Source organism: Camelus ferus, chromosome 10, assembly GCF_009834535.1.
Source record: "Camelus ferus isolate YT-003-E chromosome 10, BCGSAC_Cfer_1.0, whole genome shotgun sequence".
Taxonomy (NCBI): domain Eukaryota; kingdom Metazoa; phylum Chordata; class Mammalia; order Artiodactyla; family Camelidae; genus Camelus; species Camelus ferus.
The window spans coordinates 1,546,495-1,568,619 of record NC_045705.1 but is presented as its reverse complement, the minus strand read 5'-3'; the positions used below and the strand labels follow the sequence as shown (position 1 = coordinate 1,568,619).

The window sequence follows — 22,125 nt, the reverse complement described above, 5'->3', positions numbered from 1 at the left end:
AACCAGGTTTTTTATTATGTTCCAGTTCATTCCAAATGACTGCCAAACTATTTTATCTTCTTTTTCTTAAATATGAATAATAAATCAGCCTCATCTTGGCTGACATTATCTTTAGAGACAAAAGGAAGTTAACATCTAAAGTTGTGTGAGTGGCTTCCCACGTGCTATTATGAAACAAATGGGTATATTTTCCTTTTTATGCAAAGCCATTATTTACTTGTGAAGTACTAAGTAGATGTCTATAATTAGTATAAAACTGCATTAAGTCACCACTGTATAGAATTCTATATTTTGTATATTACATCTCCACAATAAGGTGAATTTTATGGTATTTTATTACAGGTATTTTTGAGTTTTATGGTGCATCTGATTACCATAATCCCTCCAAAGTCCTCTGTGTGTGTGTCTAAAATATTCTTTACATGTTTAATTATTCCAAGTGTAAATAGCCCCGCTTCCCTCTCCTTGGCAGTCTTTTCCCACCCTACCTCCATGCTCTTTGCAAAGAGGGCCCTGGGACACTAAGGGGTAGGAATCTACCACAGCATGATTATAACTCTTCTCCTCTTGCTTCCAGTGAACTGTTCAGAGTGGTATAAGAGTCATGATCTCTCTGGTAGTGATGGTCCCTTCCTCTGCAGTAGCCCATGCCGAAGCCTCCCAGACTGTAATTTTCCTGCTGTCCTTTCCTTTAGGAAGGTAAGTTTGGGGAATAGGATCCTACATTAATGATGCACAAAAAGCCAAAACAGCAACAAAAATATGCCTATCACTTCACCTTGCTAATGTTCTGAGAATAAATTAACAGCTGCTTCTAAACCAAATACAGGCAACTTTACAGTTGTAAACTTCAAGGGCATTTACTATCAATAGAAGTATGGTCCTTATAGCTTGGGGTCCTAAAGGGAAGACAATTAATCTGACACATTTTCTTTAAAAACTGAGTATAGGCAAGACCAAAGAGCAGCTCTGTAGCTATGGTCAGAAGCTACATTATGCATAGCAAGAACAGGACAACTTATTTTTTGGAGAATTTTGAATATTGGTCCACAGAATGCTGACCATGAGGAAATGGAGGCAAATTCAATAGAAAGAGAATAGCACTACATAGAACATTTTCTAGGATAGATTGTGTACTTGGGCACAAAAGAAGCCTCAACAAATTTAAGAAGGTAGAAATTATTTCAAGCATCTTTTCAGACCACGATGTTATAAAAATAGAAATCAGCTAAAGAAAAACAAAGGAGAAAAAAAGGAAAGCATGGAGATAAAACAACATTCTACTAAAAAAATCAATGGGTCAGCAATGAAATCAAAGAAGAAATTAAAAAATACTTTGAGACAAATGACAATGAAAACACAACCACACAAAATCTATGGGATGCAGCAAAAGCAGTCCTAAGAGGGAATTTCTTAGCAATACAGGCCTTCCTCAAATAAGAAGAAAAATCACAAATAAACAATCTAACCTACGAGCTAAAAGAATTAGAAAAAGAAGAGCAAACAAAACCAAAAGTCAGCAGAAGGAAGGGAATAATAAAGATCAGGGAGGAAATAAATAGAGATTAAAAAAAAAAAACCAGAAAAAATAAATCAAATCAAGAGCTGTTTTTTTTGAAAGAGTAAACAAAATTGACAAACCTCTGGCCAGGCTCACCAAGAAGAGAAGAGACAGCACAAATAAACAAATTAAAAAAGGAAAATGGAAAAATTATAACCAATACTACACAAATACAAAATACCATACAAGAATACTATGAACAACTATTTGGAAGCAAATCAGTGAACCTAAAAGAAATGGACAAATTTCTGGAAACATACAGTTCACTAAGACTGAATCAACAAGAAATTGACCAATTGAACAAACCGATCACTAGAAATGAAATAGAATTAGCAATTAAAAAACCTCCCTGCAAACAAACGTCCAGAACTGGATGGCTTCACTGGGAAATTCTATCAAACATACAAAGAACTCATACCAATCATTCTCAAACTCATCCAAAAGATTGAAAAGGAGGGAATACTCCCAAACTCTTTCTATGAAGCCACAATCACCCTGATACCATAACCAGACAAAGACACTACCAAAAAAGAAAATTATAGACCAATATCACTGATGAACATAGATGCAAAAATGCTCACAAAATATTAGCAAACAGAATCCAGCAGCACATAAAAAAATCATACACCATGATCAAATTGAGTTCATCCCAGGAACACAAGGACAGTTCAACATACACAAATCAATCAACATGAGACACCACAACCACAAAAGAAAGGCGAAAACCACATGATCATCTCAATAAATGCAGAAAAAGCATTTGATAAAATCCAATACCCGTTTAGGATAAAAACCCTTACCAAAGTGGGGATAGAGGGAACATATCTCAACATAATAAAAGCTATTTATGACAAACCTATAGCCAGCATAGTACTCAATGTTGAAAAATTGAAAACCTTCCCACTAAAATCTGGGACAAGACAAAGTTGTCCACTCTCACCTCTTCTATTCAACATAGTCTTGGAAGTCCTAGCCACAGTAATCAGGTAAGAAAAAGAAATAAAATGGATCCAAGCTGGAAAAGAAGAGGTAAAATTGTCACTATAAGCAGACCACATGATACTTTATATAGAAAACCCTAAAAGATCCACACAAAAAGTACTAGAGCTAATAGAAGAATTTGGCAAGGTAGCAGGATAGAAGATTAACGTACAAAAATCAGTTGCATTTCTTTACTCTAATGATGAATCAACAGTAAAAGAAAGTAAAGAAACAATCCTTTTTAAAATAGCATCCAAAGCAATAAAATACCTAGAAATAAATCTGACCAAGGAGGTGAAAGACTTATATATGGAGAACTATAAAACATTGATTAAGGAAATTAAAGAAGACTTACAAAAATGGAAAGATATCCCATGCTCCTGGATTGGAAAAATCAATATTTTTAAAATGGGCATACTGCCCAAGTCAATCTACAGATTTAATGCGATCCCTATCAAATTACCCACGACATTCTGCAGAGAATTAGAACAAAGCATAATAAAATTTATACAGAATCACAAAAGACCTAGAATTGCCAAAGCATTACTGAAGGAAAAAAAGAAGCTGTAGTAATAACTTTTCTGGACTTCAGACAATACTATAGAACTACAGTAATCAAAACAGCATGGTATTGGTACAAAAACAGACATATGGATCAATGGAACAGATTAGAGAGCAAAGAAATGAACCCACAAACTTCTGGTCAATTAATCTTTGACAAAGGAGGCAAGAACATACAATGGAGTAAAGACAGTCTCTTCAGCAAACTATGTTGGAAGAAATGGACAGCTGCATGTAAATCAATGAAGTTAGAGTACTCCCTCACAGCATGCACAAAAATAAACTCAAAATGGCTTAAAGACTTAAAACATAAGACAAGATACAGTAAACCTCCTAGAAGGAAACAGGCAAAACATGATCTCACATACATCTCAAAAATGTTCTCCTAGGGTACTGTACCCAAGCAACAGAAATAAAATCAAGAATAAACAAATGGGACCTAATTAAATTTACAAGGTTTTGCACAGCAAGGGAAACCATATGCCAAAGGAAACCATATGCAAAACAAAATGACAACATACGGAATGGGAGAAAATATTTGCAAAAGATGAGACTGACAAGGGTTTGATTTCCAGAACATAAAAACAGCTCATATGACTTCATAAGAGAAAAACAAACAACCCAATCCAAAAATGGGCAGAAGACCTAAACAAGCAATTCTCCAAGGAAGACATACAAATGATCAATAGGCACATGAAAAAATGTTCAATATCACTAACTATCAGAGAAATGCAAATCAAAACTACAATGAGGTATCACCTCACACCAGTCAGAATGGTCATCATTCAAAATTCCACAAATGATAAATGCTGGAGAGGGTGTGGAGAAAAGAGCACCCTCCTGCACAGTTTCGTGTAGCCGCTGTGGAAAACAGTATGGAGATTCATCAAAAAAGTGAAAATAGATTTACCATATGATCCAGCAATCCCACTCCTGGGCATATATCCAGAGGGATCCTTAATTCAAAAAGACACCTGCACCCCAATGTTCATAGCAGCACTATTTATAATAGCCAAGATATGGAAGCAACCTAAATGTCCATTGATAGATGACTGGATAAAGAAGTTGTGGTGTATGTATACAATGGAATATCTCTCAGCCTAAAAAATAATAAAAATAATAAAATAATGCAGCAAAATAGATGGCTCTGGAGAATGTCATTCTAAGTGAAGTAAACTAGAAAGAAAAATACAATATGAGATCACTCATATGTGGAATCTAAAAAAAATAGACAAATGAACTTACATATAAAAGAGAAAAAGACTCACAGACATAGAAAACAAACTTATGGTTACCAAGAGGGAGGGGGTGGGAAGGGATAAATTAGGAAATCTGAGATTTGCAGATACTAAGTCGTATATATAAAATAGATAAGTTTCTACTGTATAGCACAGGGAACTACATTTGATACCTTATAGGAACCTATAATGAAAAAGAATAGGAAAAGGAATATATGTATGTTCATGTATGACTGAAGCATTGTGCTGTACACCAGAAATTGACACAACATTGTAAACTGACGGTACCTCAATAAAGCAAACAAAACAAAGCAAAACCCTAAAAATAAAGGAAAAGGAATAGCGCGGATGTTTGATACACTCATATCTACTTTGGCTACTTCTGAGGGCGGGCAAGCTCTGTCCTCTGCACATGAACTCCATGCACGCACTATGTCTTTATCTTTGATCGGAGTACAACATCATGGTGACAGCCTGGAGATTTTTTAGTGTCCTTTCCTGTCAGGGGAGTAAATCTTCTAAAGTCTTCTTATGGCTGCACACCTTCTCAACTCGCGCCTGCGGGCAGGGCTGGGGGAGGTTGAAAGGCTCTCACATGAATAATTTCTCTGGTTTGTCCTACTGCAGCGTCTTTAAATGTGATGAGCACACCCATCCCCTGTGCCGCACCAACATGTCTGGCTCAACACAAAGGCGGAAGCAGCAGCCCTGGATGCCCTGCCGTCTGCTCATCTTGGTATTTCCCAGCTCTAGGGCTCCTGGTTCTTGACGTTCCCTTTCCGTCTCTTCCCTCTTGACTCCAATCATTTTGTTTTGGAGAGTCTTTCAGACGCTTTGCTTTGACTACCTGGACTTTCATCTTCTTACTAAGGTACCTCAGTCGTGCCTCTTTCTAGGTTTCAGCACTGCCAGCGTCCTCAGGCGGCATGTCTTCCCTGCAGCCCTGGCTTTTAGCTGTAGTTCTGGAGAACTCACACCTGGGCTTCGACCTAGCACCAGCGAAAGGGGGGCCCCAAACACAGCGCACCTGTTCACTTGCTTTGCTGTTCCCTCACGTTCCATTTTTAATCTGAGCCCTAGCCCTGCAATCGTTTCTGGAAACGAACCCTTACAGTGACGGGGTCTGTGAAGATGAGTGACACAGTACGGGACCCGTCCAGCTACTGAACGTATACCCAGAGGCAACACACTGAAATACACTGCTGATGTAGGGGTAAGTTCACCCACAGCACATTTACTACGTATCAGATTATGAACTCGGGCCTTAGAGACAACTTTATATTTCTTAAACACACTTCGCATGTGTAGGTCAAGGCTTCTTGACTTGGTTAGCTATAGCTTCTACACTCACATTAGCTGTGTGTTGCAACTTAATTAACTGAAATTTTATAAGATATAAATATTCTTTCTGGGGATTTTTCATCCTTATAGAATTCGTTTATGAGACAACTGTGTCAGGACTAAAGAACAGCAGTTTGGAATTCTGGCTTTTTGTATAACTTGTCAAAATTGAGATCTGGTCTTAGATCTCTTGTTAAATCAGGTCGCAAAGCTTCAACTGTTAAACTTCTTTAGTAGCTGTTTTATCTTGTTGAATTTAATTCTCTTTGAACTGGTATAAACTAAAATGGCTAAAAATTACCCATTTTTCTCAAGCAAGTTATTGAGAAGGAGTACACAGCTAAACACTGAATTTAGAAACTTTCCAGTGGTGCTACCTAGGGCAGCCACAAACCATCCTGAGAGTGAACAACTCGGAAAGTATCCAGTAAGTTGTCAGTTGGAACCCAGCAACCATCTGTTCAATAAACTAGCAAATGAATAAAGGCAAGTCATATCAGATTTTTTTTTTAAGTAGGGGAGAATGGACAATGTATAATGCCTGATGAATCTTAAAAAAATGCGGAAAAATAGGCATTTTTTTTCTTCTTCATGGGGAGGTATAATTTTAATCATCTTTTAATCATAAGTAAGAGCTAAATGAAAAATTTAAAAAAAGCTTATCTGTAGCATCTTTTAATATGGCACCAAGAAAAATGAAGGATACCCATAAATGAAAACAAATCTCTTTCCATAATAGTTAAAAAAAATATTTGTGTACTAATCTACTAAAACTCATTTCCAGAAAACAAGTTAAAAGTATATTTACTTGAGGCCAAGTCCTGTTAATATAAGTGCTGAGCTTTAAACTTCTGTCCATTTAAGTTTTACCAGTGTCTATATTAAGTACTAACCTTTGACTTGTCACTAACACCAAAAATAGTCTACAACTTTATTCTCACACACAGCATCCAGCAAACTCCTTCTTTCTAAACCTTCCGAGTATTCCTGAGCGGATGACTAAATATATCTCACAAATTCTACATACAAAGTGATCCCTTAGCGATAATATATAATCCCACATGAATTTAAATTTAATACACCTGCCCTAACTAATTCACCAAAGTGGAAGAAACATAATTTGGCCTACAGAGAACACCTCCCCTGATACAGATTTAGACTTGAGCCAAGTGTCCTCTGAGGCAGTGATTGTGTTTAAACACTGAAAGAAAAGTCCAATGAGGTTGTGCTACCTGAATCCCCATCCCTAGTGCTTCCTCCCCCTGCCACGTGTTGCTGTGGGGCTCTGAGTTGCCTGCTGTAAGTCGAGCATGATGTGTCTCGTTTCAGAGCATCAGCTCCTGCTGCCACGGGGTCCTGTTACTGGGCATCAGCATGTCCAACTGGGCCTCACTGTTTGTTCCAGATTTCAACCACTGATCAAATTCTTTTGGAATTGCTTTCCCTTGAAAGTTTGTTTTCTAAATTTTCCCTGCAACTGAGCATTTGTCTTGCTTTAGGCATAGTTCCACAAACATTTTTAGAGAAGGCAAAATTTGAACGGTGATTATCATTATTGAATAATAAGAGTAGAGGAGATGGATTTTTGAACTTGGCTTCAAACATTAGGGCCAAGTATACAAATCCTTACACAGGCCAGGCGAATTCTGAAGGTATGAGCCTCTGCTTTGTTCCCTGGAGGTACTTACAGATACTAGCCATCACGAATATCTTTAAAAGGGGTATTTCTCATCTAACAACAATTTAATAGTCAGTAAATCTGTATTACCTAAATTATGATGTGCTCTGAATGATATTTATCAGTTTTATTTATTGCATGGTAAAGCTGAGACTATAGTAACTAGTGTAATATAGATAAGGCAGTAAAGAAAGCATTATTTTGATAGTAAAGTATACGTTATAATATAAATACTATACTATATAATGAATACTATATAATAATTCCTGTGTAATACTATATAATACTACAGTATGACTATGGTAATATATAATAATTACTATATAATAAATATGATATAATACTATAGTATGACTATAGTAATATATAATAATTACTATATAATAAATACTATATAATACTATATATAATACTATATAATACTATAGTATGACTGTAGTAATATATAATAATTACTATATAATAAATACTATATAATACTATACAAAATACTATATAATACTATAGTATGACTATAGTAATATATAATAATTACTATATAATAAATACTATAGTGTAAGGACATGTACTATTCTATAAATATGCAACTCTGTAACTGTACCATTGTAGTCAAATTCTTTAGTACAGTTGGTATCGTTGCTGGTATAGTCAAAATAAACACATTTCTCCTCTCATCTAAACTTTGCATTCCATTGCTGTCCTATCTAAAGTGTCTATTTTAAACCACCTTAAAAAGTTTCTCAGCCAGTGCAGGCTTTTACAAGCGCTTTGGATTGCCAAGGGTCCAGGAGAAGGCATGAGCAGGAGGTTCATGACCCTGATAACGGTATAAACGGCACTGTACAGGTGGAAAGGGGATTCAGGAGCAGTATCAAAGTAGGGAGATGGTTCAGAGATAATATAAAAGATGTTACCTTTTTATCTCACAGGAATACCTGGAAGTTTTCTTTAGAAGGTAACTTAGAAAAATGAATAACCATGCCAGTAAGATTTAAGTTCTTTCACTCACTGATATTTACAGTTTGTAAGTACATTTAGCTATAATTGCCTTCCTGTTTAATGTTAGAACTAACAGATTCTAAGTTTAACAACCTCAACGTACCTGGCATCATTCTATCACTTACAAACTGGAGGATATATGTCAAATGACAGTAAACCAATGATTTCTGAGCATGCTTATTGGCCTCTGTAACTGTTAGTGCTAGCCAGATGGTTTTTAACATCTCACTGTGTGCCTAGCAAACTCTAGTTTGAAATAAAGTCTCTTTGAACAACAGAGTCCTGCATTTACCATAAAGACGGGTACCAGTCATCACTGCTGTCATATGTCTTACATCAGTCACAGGTACGCTTTCCCTGTGCTGACCTGACTGCGTGCATTTTAGTCTCCATTAAAGACCCAAGCCCTAACTTTCCATCTTGATTATAGAACATACACTTCCTCTTTTCTGTGACAGTTCATTCTGGAGCATTTTGACCAAACAGCAAGATCTGGAAATTTAAAACTCCCTAGATCAACAAAAGATTGCTAGTTATTTGCATTCCTGTTTATGCTTATCTAGAAGGAAGATTGTTTTCCTTTCCTTAAAGTCTCATGTTGCCCAATGAATCAAAATGGCAGCAGTTTGTAAGAAAGCCATAAATAAAGACAATGAAAAAGAGCAGTCTCACTGTATGCAGAACTGTGAACCTCAAACCCTGGTTCAAAAAGATAGATCTTACAGGAAAACAGACAATCACCACAGAACAAATAAAGCAAGAAGATTTCAAAGATACTTTTGATAGAGGTATGCCCTCTGGATCTTGCTCTGATGACTGCAATTATTTTGAATTTCATCATTTGTACAGAAGGTGCCTGTTTGCCCATCTCTGTATTAGTTTGCCTCTTTTGAAACAGAAGGTTGCTAGTTGAATAAGAATTAGAATTTGAGCTTAAGAGCCTCCTGCTTAGTTGGGCTGGGGGTGGGGGAGTGAGGAGATGGGGGTAAGGTGAATGCTGGTTAGCCTTCAGTGTCTCCGAGACTGGACAAAGTGACTGTGGTTTTGGCATGCAGGGGCCAGCTTGCTCAGGAAATTGTGGCTTGCATAAAACAAAGCGCATAAACAAACTCTTCACCCAGGAAGCTGGGTTTAACAATTGCCTCATTAACAAGATCCAGGAAAGGACAGGAAAAGAGGGGGAAGCCAATAGCTGATAATTATACAGTTCTGGACAGATGAAGCCCTTCAGCGTCCCCCTAAACAATCCCTGTAGTGTGGATTTGACAAAGTGGCACATTTAAGAGGGAACATTCTTGCCATCAATGGCAGCCAGGCGCGCCCGTATCTGAGGGCCAAATTCAGTCCCTGGAACTTGACTTTATCAGTAGACACAAGACAGAGGACAAGGCAAGCTACCTCCACAGAGAATTAATTAAGAGCAAATGCTGCATCCTGTGAATGTAATCAATGGTCTGAACACTGATCTACAAATCAACCATTGCTTTCTCCCCTCCTATTTCTTTTAAATTATTTACACTAAGGTGCTCTTATAACTATCATTTCTTACAGCTACTATTTCTTTGCCACATGGCCTCATTGAAATCACATATTTCTCATATTGCATCATTATAAAATATAAAGACCTTTAAAGACCAAATACCCTGATGCCACTTTAAGTTTCCGAATGGCTGAAATCTTTTCGGGCAGAATTTTATCCTGGATAATTTATCTGTTTGGCTTTCTCCGTGCACATTTCTGCAGTCTCATATGGGAAGTGTGTTCAGATAAACCTGACATCAGAATTGCCAACATCCATACCCCAATTTTTGTCCTTACTGGCTAATTTTCTGTCTTCTTTAAAAACTGTCCCCTTTGAACCATGAACCCCTCTCTAAGTATTAGAGTGTTGTCTGCAAACACAAAACACCGGTTTAACGCAACCTGTTCAGCGCTGGATTTGCTCCTTACAACTGCCTCAGCTCTTCCCCGACCCGACACGCACACTCCAAGGACACTGCACTTCCCTTTCTGAAAACAATCATACACTTTTTATATTGTCTTCACTCTTATTAGGCAATAGGACAGTTCTCATTACCTTCGTTTTGTCAGAGGCTTACCAGAAACATCATTTTTCCAAGACCAGGTTCTTGGTTAAGTCCTTTAGCAAAGATGCTGATTTCTTCTTGAATCTGCGTTTTGTGTGAATCTCTCCTAAGCAGCACTGAGACCAGAGTAATTTGTCAGTTGTCGCTTTGGACCCCAGCTTTTCAACAGTAGTCTTTATTACTTAAGGAAAATAGGAAACTCTGCCTCCTGGACATAAATATGTGAATTCTCTATGTCCAGGAACAAGTTTGTGCAAAGGGCAGATTTTACCAACATTTCCTTGAGAATTAAAGTCTCACTTTGAACACATGTGGACTGTTAACCACATGGGTGATGGTTTGCTCATGCGTCACATTTTTAGGAGCCTACGTGTGAACGATTTTGGATTCTTTTCTTACTGGGTCTGGTTTTACAGATCTTACTTACACCACACTCCCTTTGCAACCAGTGAGAGTGTGACTTGAGTAAGCCCCATAAAATCAGAGCCCAGTGTCCCCTCTGATCAGGATTGCGTTTATAAATAGATGTGATTTACAAAGTTAGCATCAATACATCAGGATTATCTAAAAGTTAATGATTCCGTAATAAATGAAACATTGAAATGGAAAAAAAAAGCGTTTGGAAGAAATTGATCATTTTTCTTACTCAGAAACTAGCAGGTAGGCATAATTTTCTGAAAAAAAAAAAAAAAAAGATAAAATGTAGACTTATTACTGACAAAATGAGAGTGTGCATTTTAGTGGCCAAAAAAAGTTGATGAGATATAGAAGCGTATGCTACCCATGTTTTAGGCCTACCGGAAGCAGCTAGTGTTCAACCAGTTTGGTTTTTATATGGCCTTAAAAGATATAGGTCAATTATAATTAAGTATCCTAAAAATTAAAAAAAAAATTACCTGATTGTTGACCAAAAAAAAAAAAAAACCACAAAAAAAACAAACAAAAAAAACTATGAAATGGAGAAAAAGAAAAACAAACAAACATACCATGTTCACACACAAAACAAAACAGTTCTCTCGGGGACATCAGGGAGGGTGGAATACTATAACAACACGCGCTCTATTGTTATATTATTCCACCCACCTTAATGAGGAGCCCTTGGGGGTGGCTACTCCGTAGCCCTTGGAATCCAGGTTTCCTCCCACTTTCATGGTGTCGCAGGGCTTCCGCTGCTCAATGTACTCGTTCATGGTGGACTCCAGCAGGAAGGCGAACTTGCCCTTGGACTTCCGGACGCGGGCCACTCCCTCAGCCGTAGTCCTAGTGAACACTGACGGTTCTGCTGATCGCATGTAGGTCCACATCTTTTCGTACACTGCTATTTTTGATCTCTGCAGGAAATTAAAACAAAATTAAATACAGGAAAGAAGGGAACAAGATGTTAATATTGGCTGAACTGAGAAGGCTCAAGAACCTTTTTACATTACCCTCTAATTCCAGTCTCACATAGAAACATTCTTCTTTTTCAATGAGAAAGCTGCCTCTTACAACTGTTTAAGAAAATCCCTGAAATCAAAGACATTTAAAAGTGGAACGTGAAAAAGCTGGTACCTTTTGTCATACTAACTTCCCTGCTCTACTGCTTAAAGAAGAATATATTATTATTATAAAATGTGAACTGCCATAAAGAGAGTGGTATTGAATTATAGCAAATAAGGAGACCTGTTATATTGTTTTATTTTCATATTTTTTCACGCCTCAAAGTTTTAACAAAAACCATTCTAAAAAAGATATGCAGAAAACTTGCAGTCCCTACCAAGTTGGTAGTTGGTCACCAAAGGGGAAGGAGAAATCTGTCGTGGTTTACAAACCAAGTATCCATTAAGCAAGAATCAAACTCTAGGTCCACCAAAACACTTTTAGAATTTTTCTAACAAAATCTCCATATACATATATATATATATATATATAACATATATTAAACTTTAAAGACAATTGATTCCGGTTTTCCTAATTTATATTTTGGACAGTTCGTTTTTCTAATCTCCTGACTTCAGCCAAGAAATTCACTTTTTGTCTATCTGGGCTCTATCTGTATTACTTCCCCTGCTTAATTTAGCTGATTCCTTTTGCAGGTATCTGTAGTCATATTAGATTTTTTTCATCCACATGTTTTTCACATGAAAATATATCCAAATGAACTCAAATGCCCCAAAGGATATATTTAATAAAATAGAAAAGCCTGAATCCTGTTTGGTGTTTGGTAATACAGTCATGCATGTAGGCTTTTATCTGGTGCAACTGCTTTTGTTCAATAGCGTGGTGTGGCAATTTTGCATCAGAATCCAAATAAAAAGTGATGGAGACTTCACTCAAACTTTAATCCATACATGAGGCCAGATCCTGCGTAGCACGTGTATCTATTTATGCTGCCCTTGCTTTACTGACCAGAAGACAGACTCCAACAAGAAGCCGATCTTCAATGATCAACAAAGTATCTGAATAGCAAACTTAAGAATATGTGTCTTTGGGCAAAAGCAAAGTACTCAGGTGGACAAAGAAGCTGATAAAAGTGGTCTTCAAAATTTTGGCTTTGTAAGATGGAAATTTAGTATGATTGCATACTTGAACATCAAAAAAAAAAAAGGCCCAGATATTTTATGTTATGTATATTCAAATGGTGATAAATATCAGAAGGGAAATAGACACCCGGTAATGTCATATGAATTGTTTTTACGTTATTAACACTTAAAAATATCTCATGAAATAGAGATTCTGATATGTCTGTGTATGTGTGTTCAAGTAATGACAGTTTACTTCTGGCTATACAAGTCCCCATGTTAGGAAATTGTATGCCAACTCTAATTCAATTGCAGAGATTCCATGTGGTTCCAGGACAGAAGAGTAGCTAGATTCAGAACCTGAAACCGTGACATCCCCTCGGGGCACCATATCGCCCAGCCTCAGTCATTCCATCTCTAATAATGAAGTTCTCCTCCAGAGAATGAATGCTTCCACTTTACCATGAGTTTCAATCTCTGAAAATTATAAACTCTCTGGATCACTCGATACTAACTGTCCTTAAACATTTATTCTGATGATTTCAATTTAGAGAAGTGTTGGTAAACACCATCTTTTAGGTATAGAATCACTTTTTAAAATATATCGATGACTTGAGAGTTTCACGCAAAAAGGTACAGAGTCCTATATGTATTATTTGCTTCACTATGTAGACTACACTCCAAACAGAAGAAATAAAATCTGAGTGCATTTTGATTGAAGTATTTTTGAAAAATTCAAAGAATATGAGAATCATGCTAGTTATTTGGCAATTTTCCAGTTACTATTCTGTATCTTATTAAAGGAACAGGAAACAGCTAAAGAAAACTAACACAACAAAATGGAAAAAGAGTATTTTTAGGGCCTAGTAATTATGAAGCTAATTTAACTATATAGAATACAACATAATATTAAGACAAATGATTCCTTTTTAAAGGAATAAAATATCCTTAAGCCACTGACATTTTTATAGAAGTCTATTTGCATAATATTAATGTGAGGGAAATTACTACTGCATTTGTTTAAATATATTGAATTACATATTCTTTAAGTGCAAAAGAAGTTAAATGAATTCCTTTAAAATCCAGAAGAAAGAGAAATCCATAGTGTTGTTATGCTTAACTTAGCAGGTCGTAAATATAATAGAAATTATAGAATACAGACTCCCAGTGGAAAATTGAGGAATGGTGAAAGCAACTCTGGAAAAAAACATTTACACGATGTGTCACTTCGTTAATGTTTAGAGATTCTGATTCTGATTTAAAGGGGTATGGCTTACATAAAGTCACACCCATATGGCGAAGGGGGTAGGGTGGGGGAAATTCAAAAGGTAAAGGACTGGAAATAATGTCCCAGTGCCTTATCTCTGACTGTAAGAGGATGCTTGCTAAGCAATGAGGGCAAGATAATCTTCATAAGTTTGGTGAAGTCAGGGTAACATGAGGACATTTCTGCAGGCCCAGCAAGCCCATAAACACAGTGACAACGGGACTTTTAACACCCTCAACTGTGACATGTGCTTAAAGATCAGGTTTGAGGAGTGCACAAGCTCAAGGTAATAAGCAAAGATAATACGTCATTATTTTTTAAAATTATAAAATTAATTTCAGATTTACTTGTTTCATCTTCACTGTGAAACTCAATGCATGGGGAACTATCTTGTTTAAAGCACGGTTTTATGACTGAAAATAAATCTTGGAGTTTTAAAAATATGCTGTCCTTTTAATTTCTCAAAATTAAGTACTCTGCCATTTCTGCTTTGAGTAGAAAATATGTAAAAATGTCATGCCTTCTAGTTGATATTTACATCGTTATGAAGTGAATTACTTCCTGCTTTCAGTAGCTTACGCAGCAAGACTGATGCAGTAAGAGCTCATCAATGCACTATTTGATAACAGTGCAAGTCCTGAGATAGTAATCCACCTCACTCATGCCTTCATGATTTCACTGATGACCGAAACAGGCACGGGCTAAAATCCGCACTGAAATGAAAATCAGTGTGTTCAAATCACGTGTGTAATAATGTAAAACTATCAATACAAAGGCCTGTCTTTAAGTGACAAGTACAAACTTCCTTTTTTGGGGGGAGGAAGAAATTAGGTTTAATATTTTTATTTATTTATTTTGTAACAGATGTAATGGGGATTGAGCCCAGGACGTCATGCATGCTAAGGATGCAGCTCTACCACTGAGCTATACCCTTCCTTTAAATACCTCTGTGTTTATGCTTAACAAGGTGCATAGAACATGAAACATTTCAAGTTCTATAATGGACAACAGTTGAATTTAGATGTAATTTCCCTCCATGGCCTAATTCTTTTTGCAGAAGAATTGCAGCATTTTTTGAAGTGCTGAGTATAGGTAACCGCCTGAAGCAGTTTAGGGAAGTTGGCAGATGTGCCATTATTGGGTTCTGATGAGAAAACATTTCTGGCAAGGGCAAAAATACCCTTCACATTCTGTTTCCTCAACCCATGAGACAAATGGTTTATTTAAACCAGGTCATCACGTATGGGAGGGAAGGGAGAACACAGGGTAGGAAATGAATGAGATTTTTATCAGAGATCCTGAATGTATGCATTCTTGGAAGTGTGTTTCTGGGGAAAATGTTTTTCTTGTCCTATTAGGGTTCAAATTATTCCGTAACAATAAATACCTGTACTTACAAAAACCTTTCAATTTTAAAACAAATTGAGTGGGAGAGAAAGGAAACGGCATGGTGATGGCACAGCTCATGTGGAAAGCTCTCTAAATTGAAGAAGCAGCTTCCCTTAATGTGAGGGAAATTTCTGTATTTCTTATCAATATATTCTCTTATCTACTAGTTTTTAGAGCTTGAGCAATTTTTAAAAACTCTATAAAGATTAGAAATAACATGTTCAATGTACTTGATGCCACCGAACTTTACAGTGAGCTATTTTTGAAACGTTTTCAAGGAATCAATATGACATTACTTTCTCCCTTTTTCACTCAAGGCAGAGCGATGAACCTGCAAATATTTGTTTTACTTCCATGAAGATCAGTCATCATTTTTCAGTAAAATGGAAGTGAGAGCACAAATTTGTATTCTATTTGGATGCATATACATAACTGTTTTTAGGCAAAAATCACTACATTTTACCAGCTGTCCTTTGGATGGAAACTTACAGATGTCCAGCAAGGTACTGAAATTATGCTAAAATGTATTAAAGCAGTACACTGCTATTATTAAGCTTTAGAGACTGGAATGTATGCAGTAAGTTAAAAAAATTGCCTAAATAAGTTTCTCCATTGAATACTGTTAATAAAATCTGGTGTCATGAGTATTATTTTGTTTTAGAAAAATCTACAAATACTTTATAATTAATTTACAAATTTTATATCTATTAGCAATTCTCCCAATTGTTGATAAAGACGATTTTATTTAAAGAAAATGTCTACGAGTCACATTTGTGGGTGCAGGAGAGCCTCTGGCAAGGAAAGCCTGGAAAGGCGATGCATAGCTGTCCATGGTGGGGAGGGAGGCACCCGGGCCCACCGCCACACTTGGGGAAGAGCCAGAGGAGGCCTGGGCCATGCCTGCAAAGGGTGCCCCATGCTGACCCCAAGGAAAGGCCAGACACAAAGCCCTGCTTGCTGCAAAAGGGACACGTGAGGTGCCAGTTCTCAAGGGCTGACAGCTCTGCCTGCCACATGTACTCCCCACAACAGGAGAGAATCACCTTCTACTTGCGCTTTCTGTCCTGTTTTTTTATTGTTGTTTTTTGTTTTTTTTTTGTGTGTTTTTAGACAATGCCCAGTGATGGATTTGACAGAATTTTTGAGTTATCTGTTCCAGATTTAGTGTTACATAAACATCTGCAGTATATAAGAATACCATAATTGAATCTTTTTTAAAAAAGAGAAATATCTTACTGAAACTCAGTTGCATGAAAGTTAAGGCTGGTTTATGGAGTAGCACATTTTGTTGTTTTTAATTTCCAAGCTGAGTGAGTTTTACAAAGTGTGTATCTTTGGACTTCAGTAAAACCAAAGTAAAAGAGATTCACTGATCAAAACTCCATCCTTACATTGGTCCAAAACCCCCCAAATACCTGGCAAGTCAAAGGAATCATACCCATATGTGAAACTCAATTATATCAGTTTGAACAATTTTATCTGCAAAAGCAGAGAAATCAGCACAGATGAAATATAAAGTCTTACAAAGGTGCTAGAACTTAATACTTTTTGCTCCCATTATCTTGTGAGAAAGCGAACATATTGCCTTGAAATCTATTGTTACAGAATAGATTATAGAATAATAAACCTTAAGTTTTTGGGGATTCAAATGCCGCAAGTTAAATGTATTCTTTAAAAAAAGGAAAAAAAAAAAAGCTTTGCTTTCATTTTTATGCTCTAAGTCCCAAAGTATAAAATAAATCCAATCTTGCAAGATGATGTATCTTCACAGCATTCTCAACAATGGGCTCTTTGGGATAATTATGTTATAAAGTTGCTGTATTTACCTTTTTGTTGTTACTTTTCCTTAGGGAGGGCTCCTCTTGCAACGTGAATAAATCAATTAGCTTTTGCAAATTAAAGTGATTATAAAATCCAAGTAGGATTATAATTAAATCCTACTTGGATTTAATTATACATTAAACATAAACATTAAGCATTAAACATAGCAGTTACCATTGTGTTTGCAAAACCTGCTACAGCCAGAGCCCATCATACTCTTATTGGTAAATTGTAAATTGCCTGAATTTCAAAGTTATGACTATTTCATTGTTAGTTTCCCCTCAACTTACTCTGAAGAATTCTTTTGTTGACCCTGAATCCAATGTTCCATAGGCAATTTCTGTTTGTTTGGCCAGGTCTTCCGCACTTTCTATGGGCGAGACCATTCTCTCAACCGTCAGGAAAGCAGCGAGGTTAGCAGTATAAGATGATATAATGATGAGCGTAAAGAACCACCAAACACCTCCAACAATTCGACCTGAAAGGGATCTAAACACGGATAAGATAATGCACATTTTCCTTTCTATAATCGGCATAGAGAAAGGAAAGAAAAAACATCAATTCACCATGTATGTTCAAAAATAATTGCAAATATCATTTTTATTTTCTGACAGTCTACTCAAGAATTATTCTAATATTTCTGTAACACTTGATAACTTTCATGCTATATGGAATGTACAAATGCCGCTGGAAATAAAGAAACGTTTTCCTTTTCATTGTTTAATTGGCAGAAACGTGGAACTTAAAGCCTTTCCTTCAGGTCCAGAAAAGGAATACTTACTTAAATTCATTGAGTCCCCTCTTACATTTTGCACCTCTGAAATTAAGATGCAGCTCATGTTTGATGAGATAAAACACAGTACCATAGTTTAATTGGCAGCACTGTTTCTCTCTTGATGGTGTATAAAATCGCAATACATCTTAACAATGGGTGAGCTCTCAAATTGGCTACAAGCTGGTAGATGCTTTTCTGAGAAAACTTCTTTTTACCTTCAATCAGAGCCACGCCAGGATGGTTGGGACATATGCCCAAGTGGGGCTGGCACAGACGATGATTCAGGATTGGTCTCAAAGTAACTATAGTTGAACATTTTTGTTTGTTTGATATTTTATTTCTTATCTGAGTGGAAGATGAGCTATGTCTTAAGCATCTTTAGATACTGGTATGAAAATATTCTCTCTGCTATTGCCCATGTAAGACCAAAGCATGTGACTTGTCAATGGGCAGTGTGAGAACACTAAAAATTGATGCTAGAGTTCAAAAAAATGTTCTCTCTTCACCCTTTCTCTGGCTACTAAGGATATGTGGGTGAGGAGAGGAAAAGTGAGAATGGAATGAATACAAAATTCATAGCATATTCATAATTGATCTCAATTGATAAGACAAACTATTTAAATTTCCCGTAAGAAACCTTGTTTCTTAAGTGAGGAAAATTTTCCTATATTCCACAGCCTTTCTAGGCTTAAAATGCTCCCTTCTTAACCATTATAAGTGGCATCTGTTGTTTTTAACTTAGCATTTGCTTAATCCTGGTTTTAAAAGCCATAAAACCACTGCTTGATTTGCTTTGATTTCTTTTCATTTCATTAATTGAGAGTTATTGATTCAAATTCCTGTGTTACTGGGATTTAAACACACTGATAGTATTCTTGGGTCTTAAGGAAGGCAAACCGCATTGTAGCTAAAATGACTCTTTTTGAGAAAAAGTTATGTTTCTTTATAAAATACATTTATTTGCAATACTAATATAAATCACTATTTAAATTCAATTCTTAGCTTCTCCTGCCTTCAGCTACCTTTTCTGAGAGAAATTTGGTATTTTTCATGCAGCCCGAGATTGGCTGCATTTCTGGCAAACATAACTGAAACGTGTCTTGATGGCATCAGAAGTGAGCCGTGACTCCAAGGATAATGAAAACCAGTATCGTATTTATATTGCTGACTTCTTGGTTAATGCTTAGCTGTTTATGCATTGCTGGATAGAACAATGTGTACCTGGTACCCACTATATTGACTCATTGGTTTTAGTTAACTCCATCGCAGAAATCTCTCTCTTAAGCTACATGGGATGTAAATCAAGTTCAAAATTAATTTTCAAAAATGAACAACATTTGATTTTGAAAAGGAGACATGAAAATAAATTCCTACTCTTAACGATTTGGATTTAGCTTCTGTCCATCAAATCACTGAAGAGAATATTAATAAAAAGTGTTTTTTGAGATTTTTGATGGGTTCCATATGTTACTTTTCCATTGGGAAATTCGTTTTTATGATGTAGCCTCACTTTGTGCTAATTTGGAAAAATTGGCTATGAATATATTTTTGATTAATTTGGAGATTGCAAGGTTTTTCTGTGCTTCAAGCAATGCTCTGCCTCCAGGAAAAAAACATAGAGAGAGACTTTCTGCACAATGTTTAAATTTACTGGGGAATTGGCAAAGAACTTAAGAGATTTGAAACTAACCTGGGTGAAATGTCACATCCTTGTTGCATAAAAGCACCCAGGGAAAACCAGAGGCTGTTGAAGATGCCAAACTCATTGGGAGGCTGGTCACTGGGTCCTTCCTTTCCATCTTCTGGCTCTTCCGTGTGCCACTCATATGGACTAAACCTACTAACTAGAAACAAGACCACGCTGACACCAATGTAGGCAAAGACTATGCACATCCAAATCTCATAGGCCAGAGGATCCAAGAAGGAAAACACTCCTGGTTTAGATTTCTGAGGCTTTTTGATCATAATAGATATGCCCAAACTCATGAAGGGCTTGGAGAAGTCAATGACCTCTTCTCGGACCAAAGTGATTGTCAGAGGGGCAATAGCAATCTCTGCTTTCTATAAGAGAAAAGACACGTGAAAACACATAGGTTAATAGATTTTATGAAGCAATTAGTACTGGACTGATCCACTCAAAGCTAAGTAGTTACGTATTCTACATTTATTTTTTTGGAATGCCAACAATTAATAACGCCAGTGACAAATACAAAGATGAACAGTGGATTTGTTTTCATAAGATACTATATATCACTTTGCACAAAATATTTTTATTGGTGCTAGAAATTAGAAAAAAAGAAGAGAAAGAGTAGACACAAGCCAAAATAACTTGAGCTTAAATAACGACATTAGTCTTTAAGGGTCTGGGATGGTGCAAAGGCGGATATTTGATAGGTTTTCCATGTGGCTGAATTTGTAAATTTCTTGGCCAGAATTGCTGCTATGTTGCAGTCTTTTCTGTTTCATTTAGAATGTTGCCACTGATTTGTTATTCATTCCTTGATATTATGAATTGAAAATTTCAAACATTCTTCTTTTTCACTCCTTTCCAGTGATGAGAAAACCTATCATAAAGTTTATATTTGTGAGATAGAAGAAACCCCACTGTTTGACAACATTTTTCAACTCAGCGCACACACAAAAATCTGGAAATTGGCACCTATTCACATACTTTGATTTTCTACTTTCAGTTTCTAAAAATGGTTTTGGAAAACAGTAAATTCATTTCTCATGTATTATTATTAATAAGACACCAGCTTCCATTTTCATTCTGTGATTTTGAGCAACTTTTCTGAGCCCATTTCCAAAATCTCTAAAATGAATTATCTTCTTTCTTGTTTACCTCATTGCACTATTTTGATTATCTCATAAACCAATCTTAATAAAATACTGTGAGCATTTCCTGAGGAATTACGTGTCTGATTAAAATATTTTAAATGGTGGCTCACTTAATTCTTATAAACAGATAAACAATCTTATGTTTATCATTGTTTTATAGATGACAAAATTGAGACTCAAATGAGTTTTACACATCATGGCAGCTCTGTGATTTGAGCTCGTGCTTCTTCCATTAAATCATGCCACCTCTAAAATCAAATGAAATGAAATATGGTGAAAAAACTGTAAACGGTTACATAATCTACAAATGAAAAAAAGGTTTTCTGATTATTTTGAAAGGAAAATATTTGGCATTAGAATGGAATCGGAAACACAGACATATGTTCTTACAGAGTGGCTGCCATTCTTACATTCCCTCTGTGTGTCCTCAGGTCCCTAATTTGAGATGATGGCCACCAGCTTGATACAAAGGCATCTAGAGGGTTAGCATGGGCAATGTACTCTGGCCGGCAAGTTACCCACTGAGAATTAACTGCATGTGCCTTCAAGTGGGAATAAACTTAGTTCACTTCATAAACACCCACATATATAAAAGCCAGAATTATTGCTGAGAGGCTACTGTTTCCTTCATTGTTATTATTAACTGCATGATTTTTATTATACGGTGATATATGAAGTAGCTATAGAAAAATTAGTATATAAAAACAGAACCAGAAAATTAGGAAAAGTTATCTCCATTTCCTTCACCTACTCTTACTTTTCTTTACATATGCCCTCCTAGACATTGTTTTACAAATATTATTTTACTTATTTTAAAACGGGATACTACAGAGCACTGTATTTTATAATTCCTTTTCTTAAGAAAATATGATGAGTTAATTTTATTTCCATGTATTAAAAATAAGTGTTAATGACTGCAAATATTTTATCATGTTAAGGGTCAAAATTTACTCAATTTATTATTTTGGGGGAGATTTGTATTGTTTCCAGTTTTACACAATTTATAACATGGATGATAGGAACATCTTTGAAGACATATATCTCTATTATTTAAAATAAATTTCTAGAAGGGGATTGCTGGTCTAAAT

At 36.1% G+C, this 22,125-nt stretch overlaps 1 protein-coding gene across 3 annotated transcripts in view; it reads right to left on the bottom strand.

Annotated features, from left to right (window-relative positions):
* Nucleotides 1–22,125, bottom strand: part of GRIA4 (glutamate ionotropic receptor AMPA type subunit 4) — a 432,139-nt gene that overhangs the window by 40,849 nt on the left and 369,165 nt on the right. For all 3 annotated transcript variants that reach the window (XM_032488229.1, XM_006186367.3, XM_032488231.1), the window contains 3 exons: nucleotides 19,890–20,260; nucleotides 17,715–17,913; nucleotides 11,530–11,777 (listed from right to left, as the gene is read on the bottom strand). In XM_032488229.1, the coding sequence (XP_032344120.1) occupies nucleotides 11,530–11,777; nucleotides 17,715–17,913; nucleotides 19,890–20,260 (818 nt within the window). The remainder of the gene's footprint in view (nucleotides 1–11,529; nucleotides 11,778–17,714; nucleotides 17,914–19,889; nucleotides 20,261–22,125) is intronic.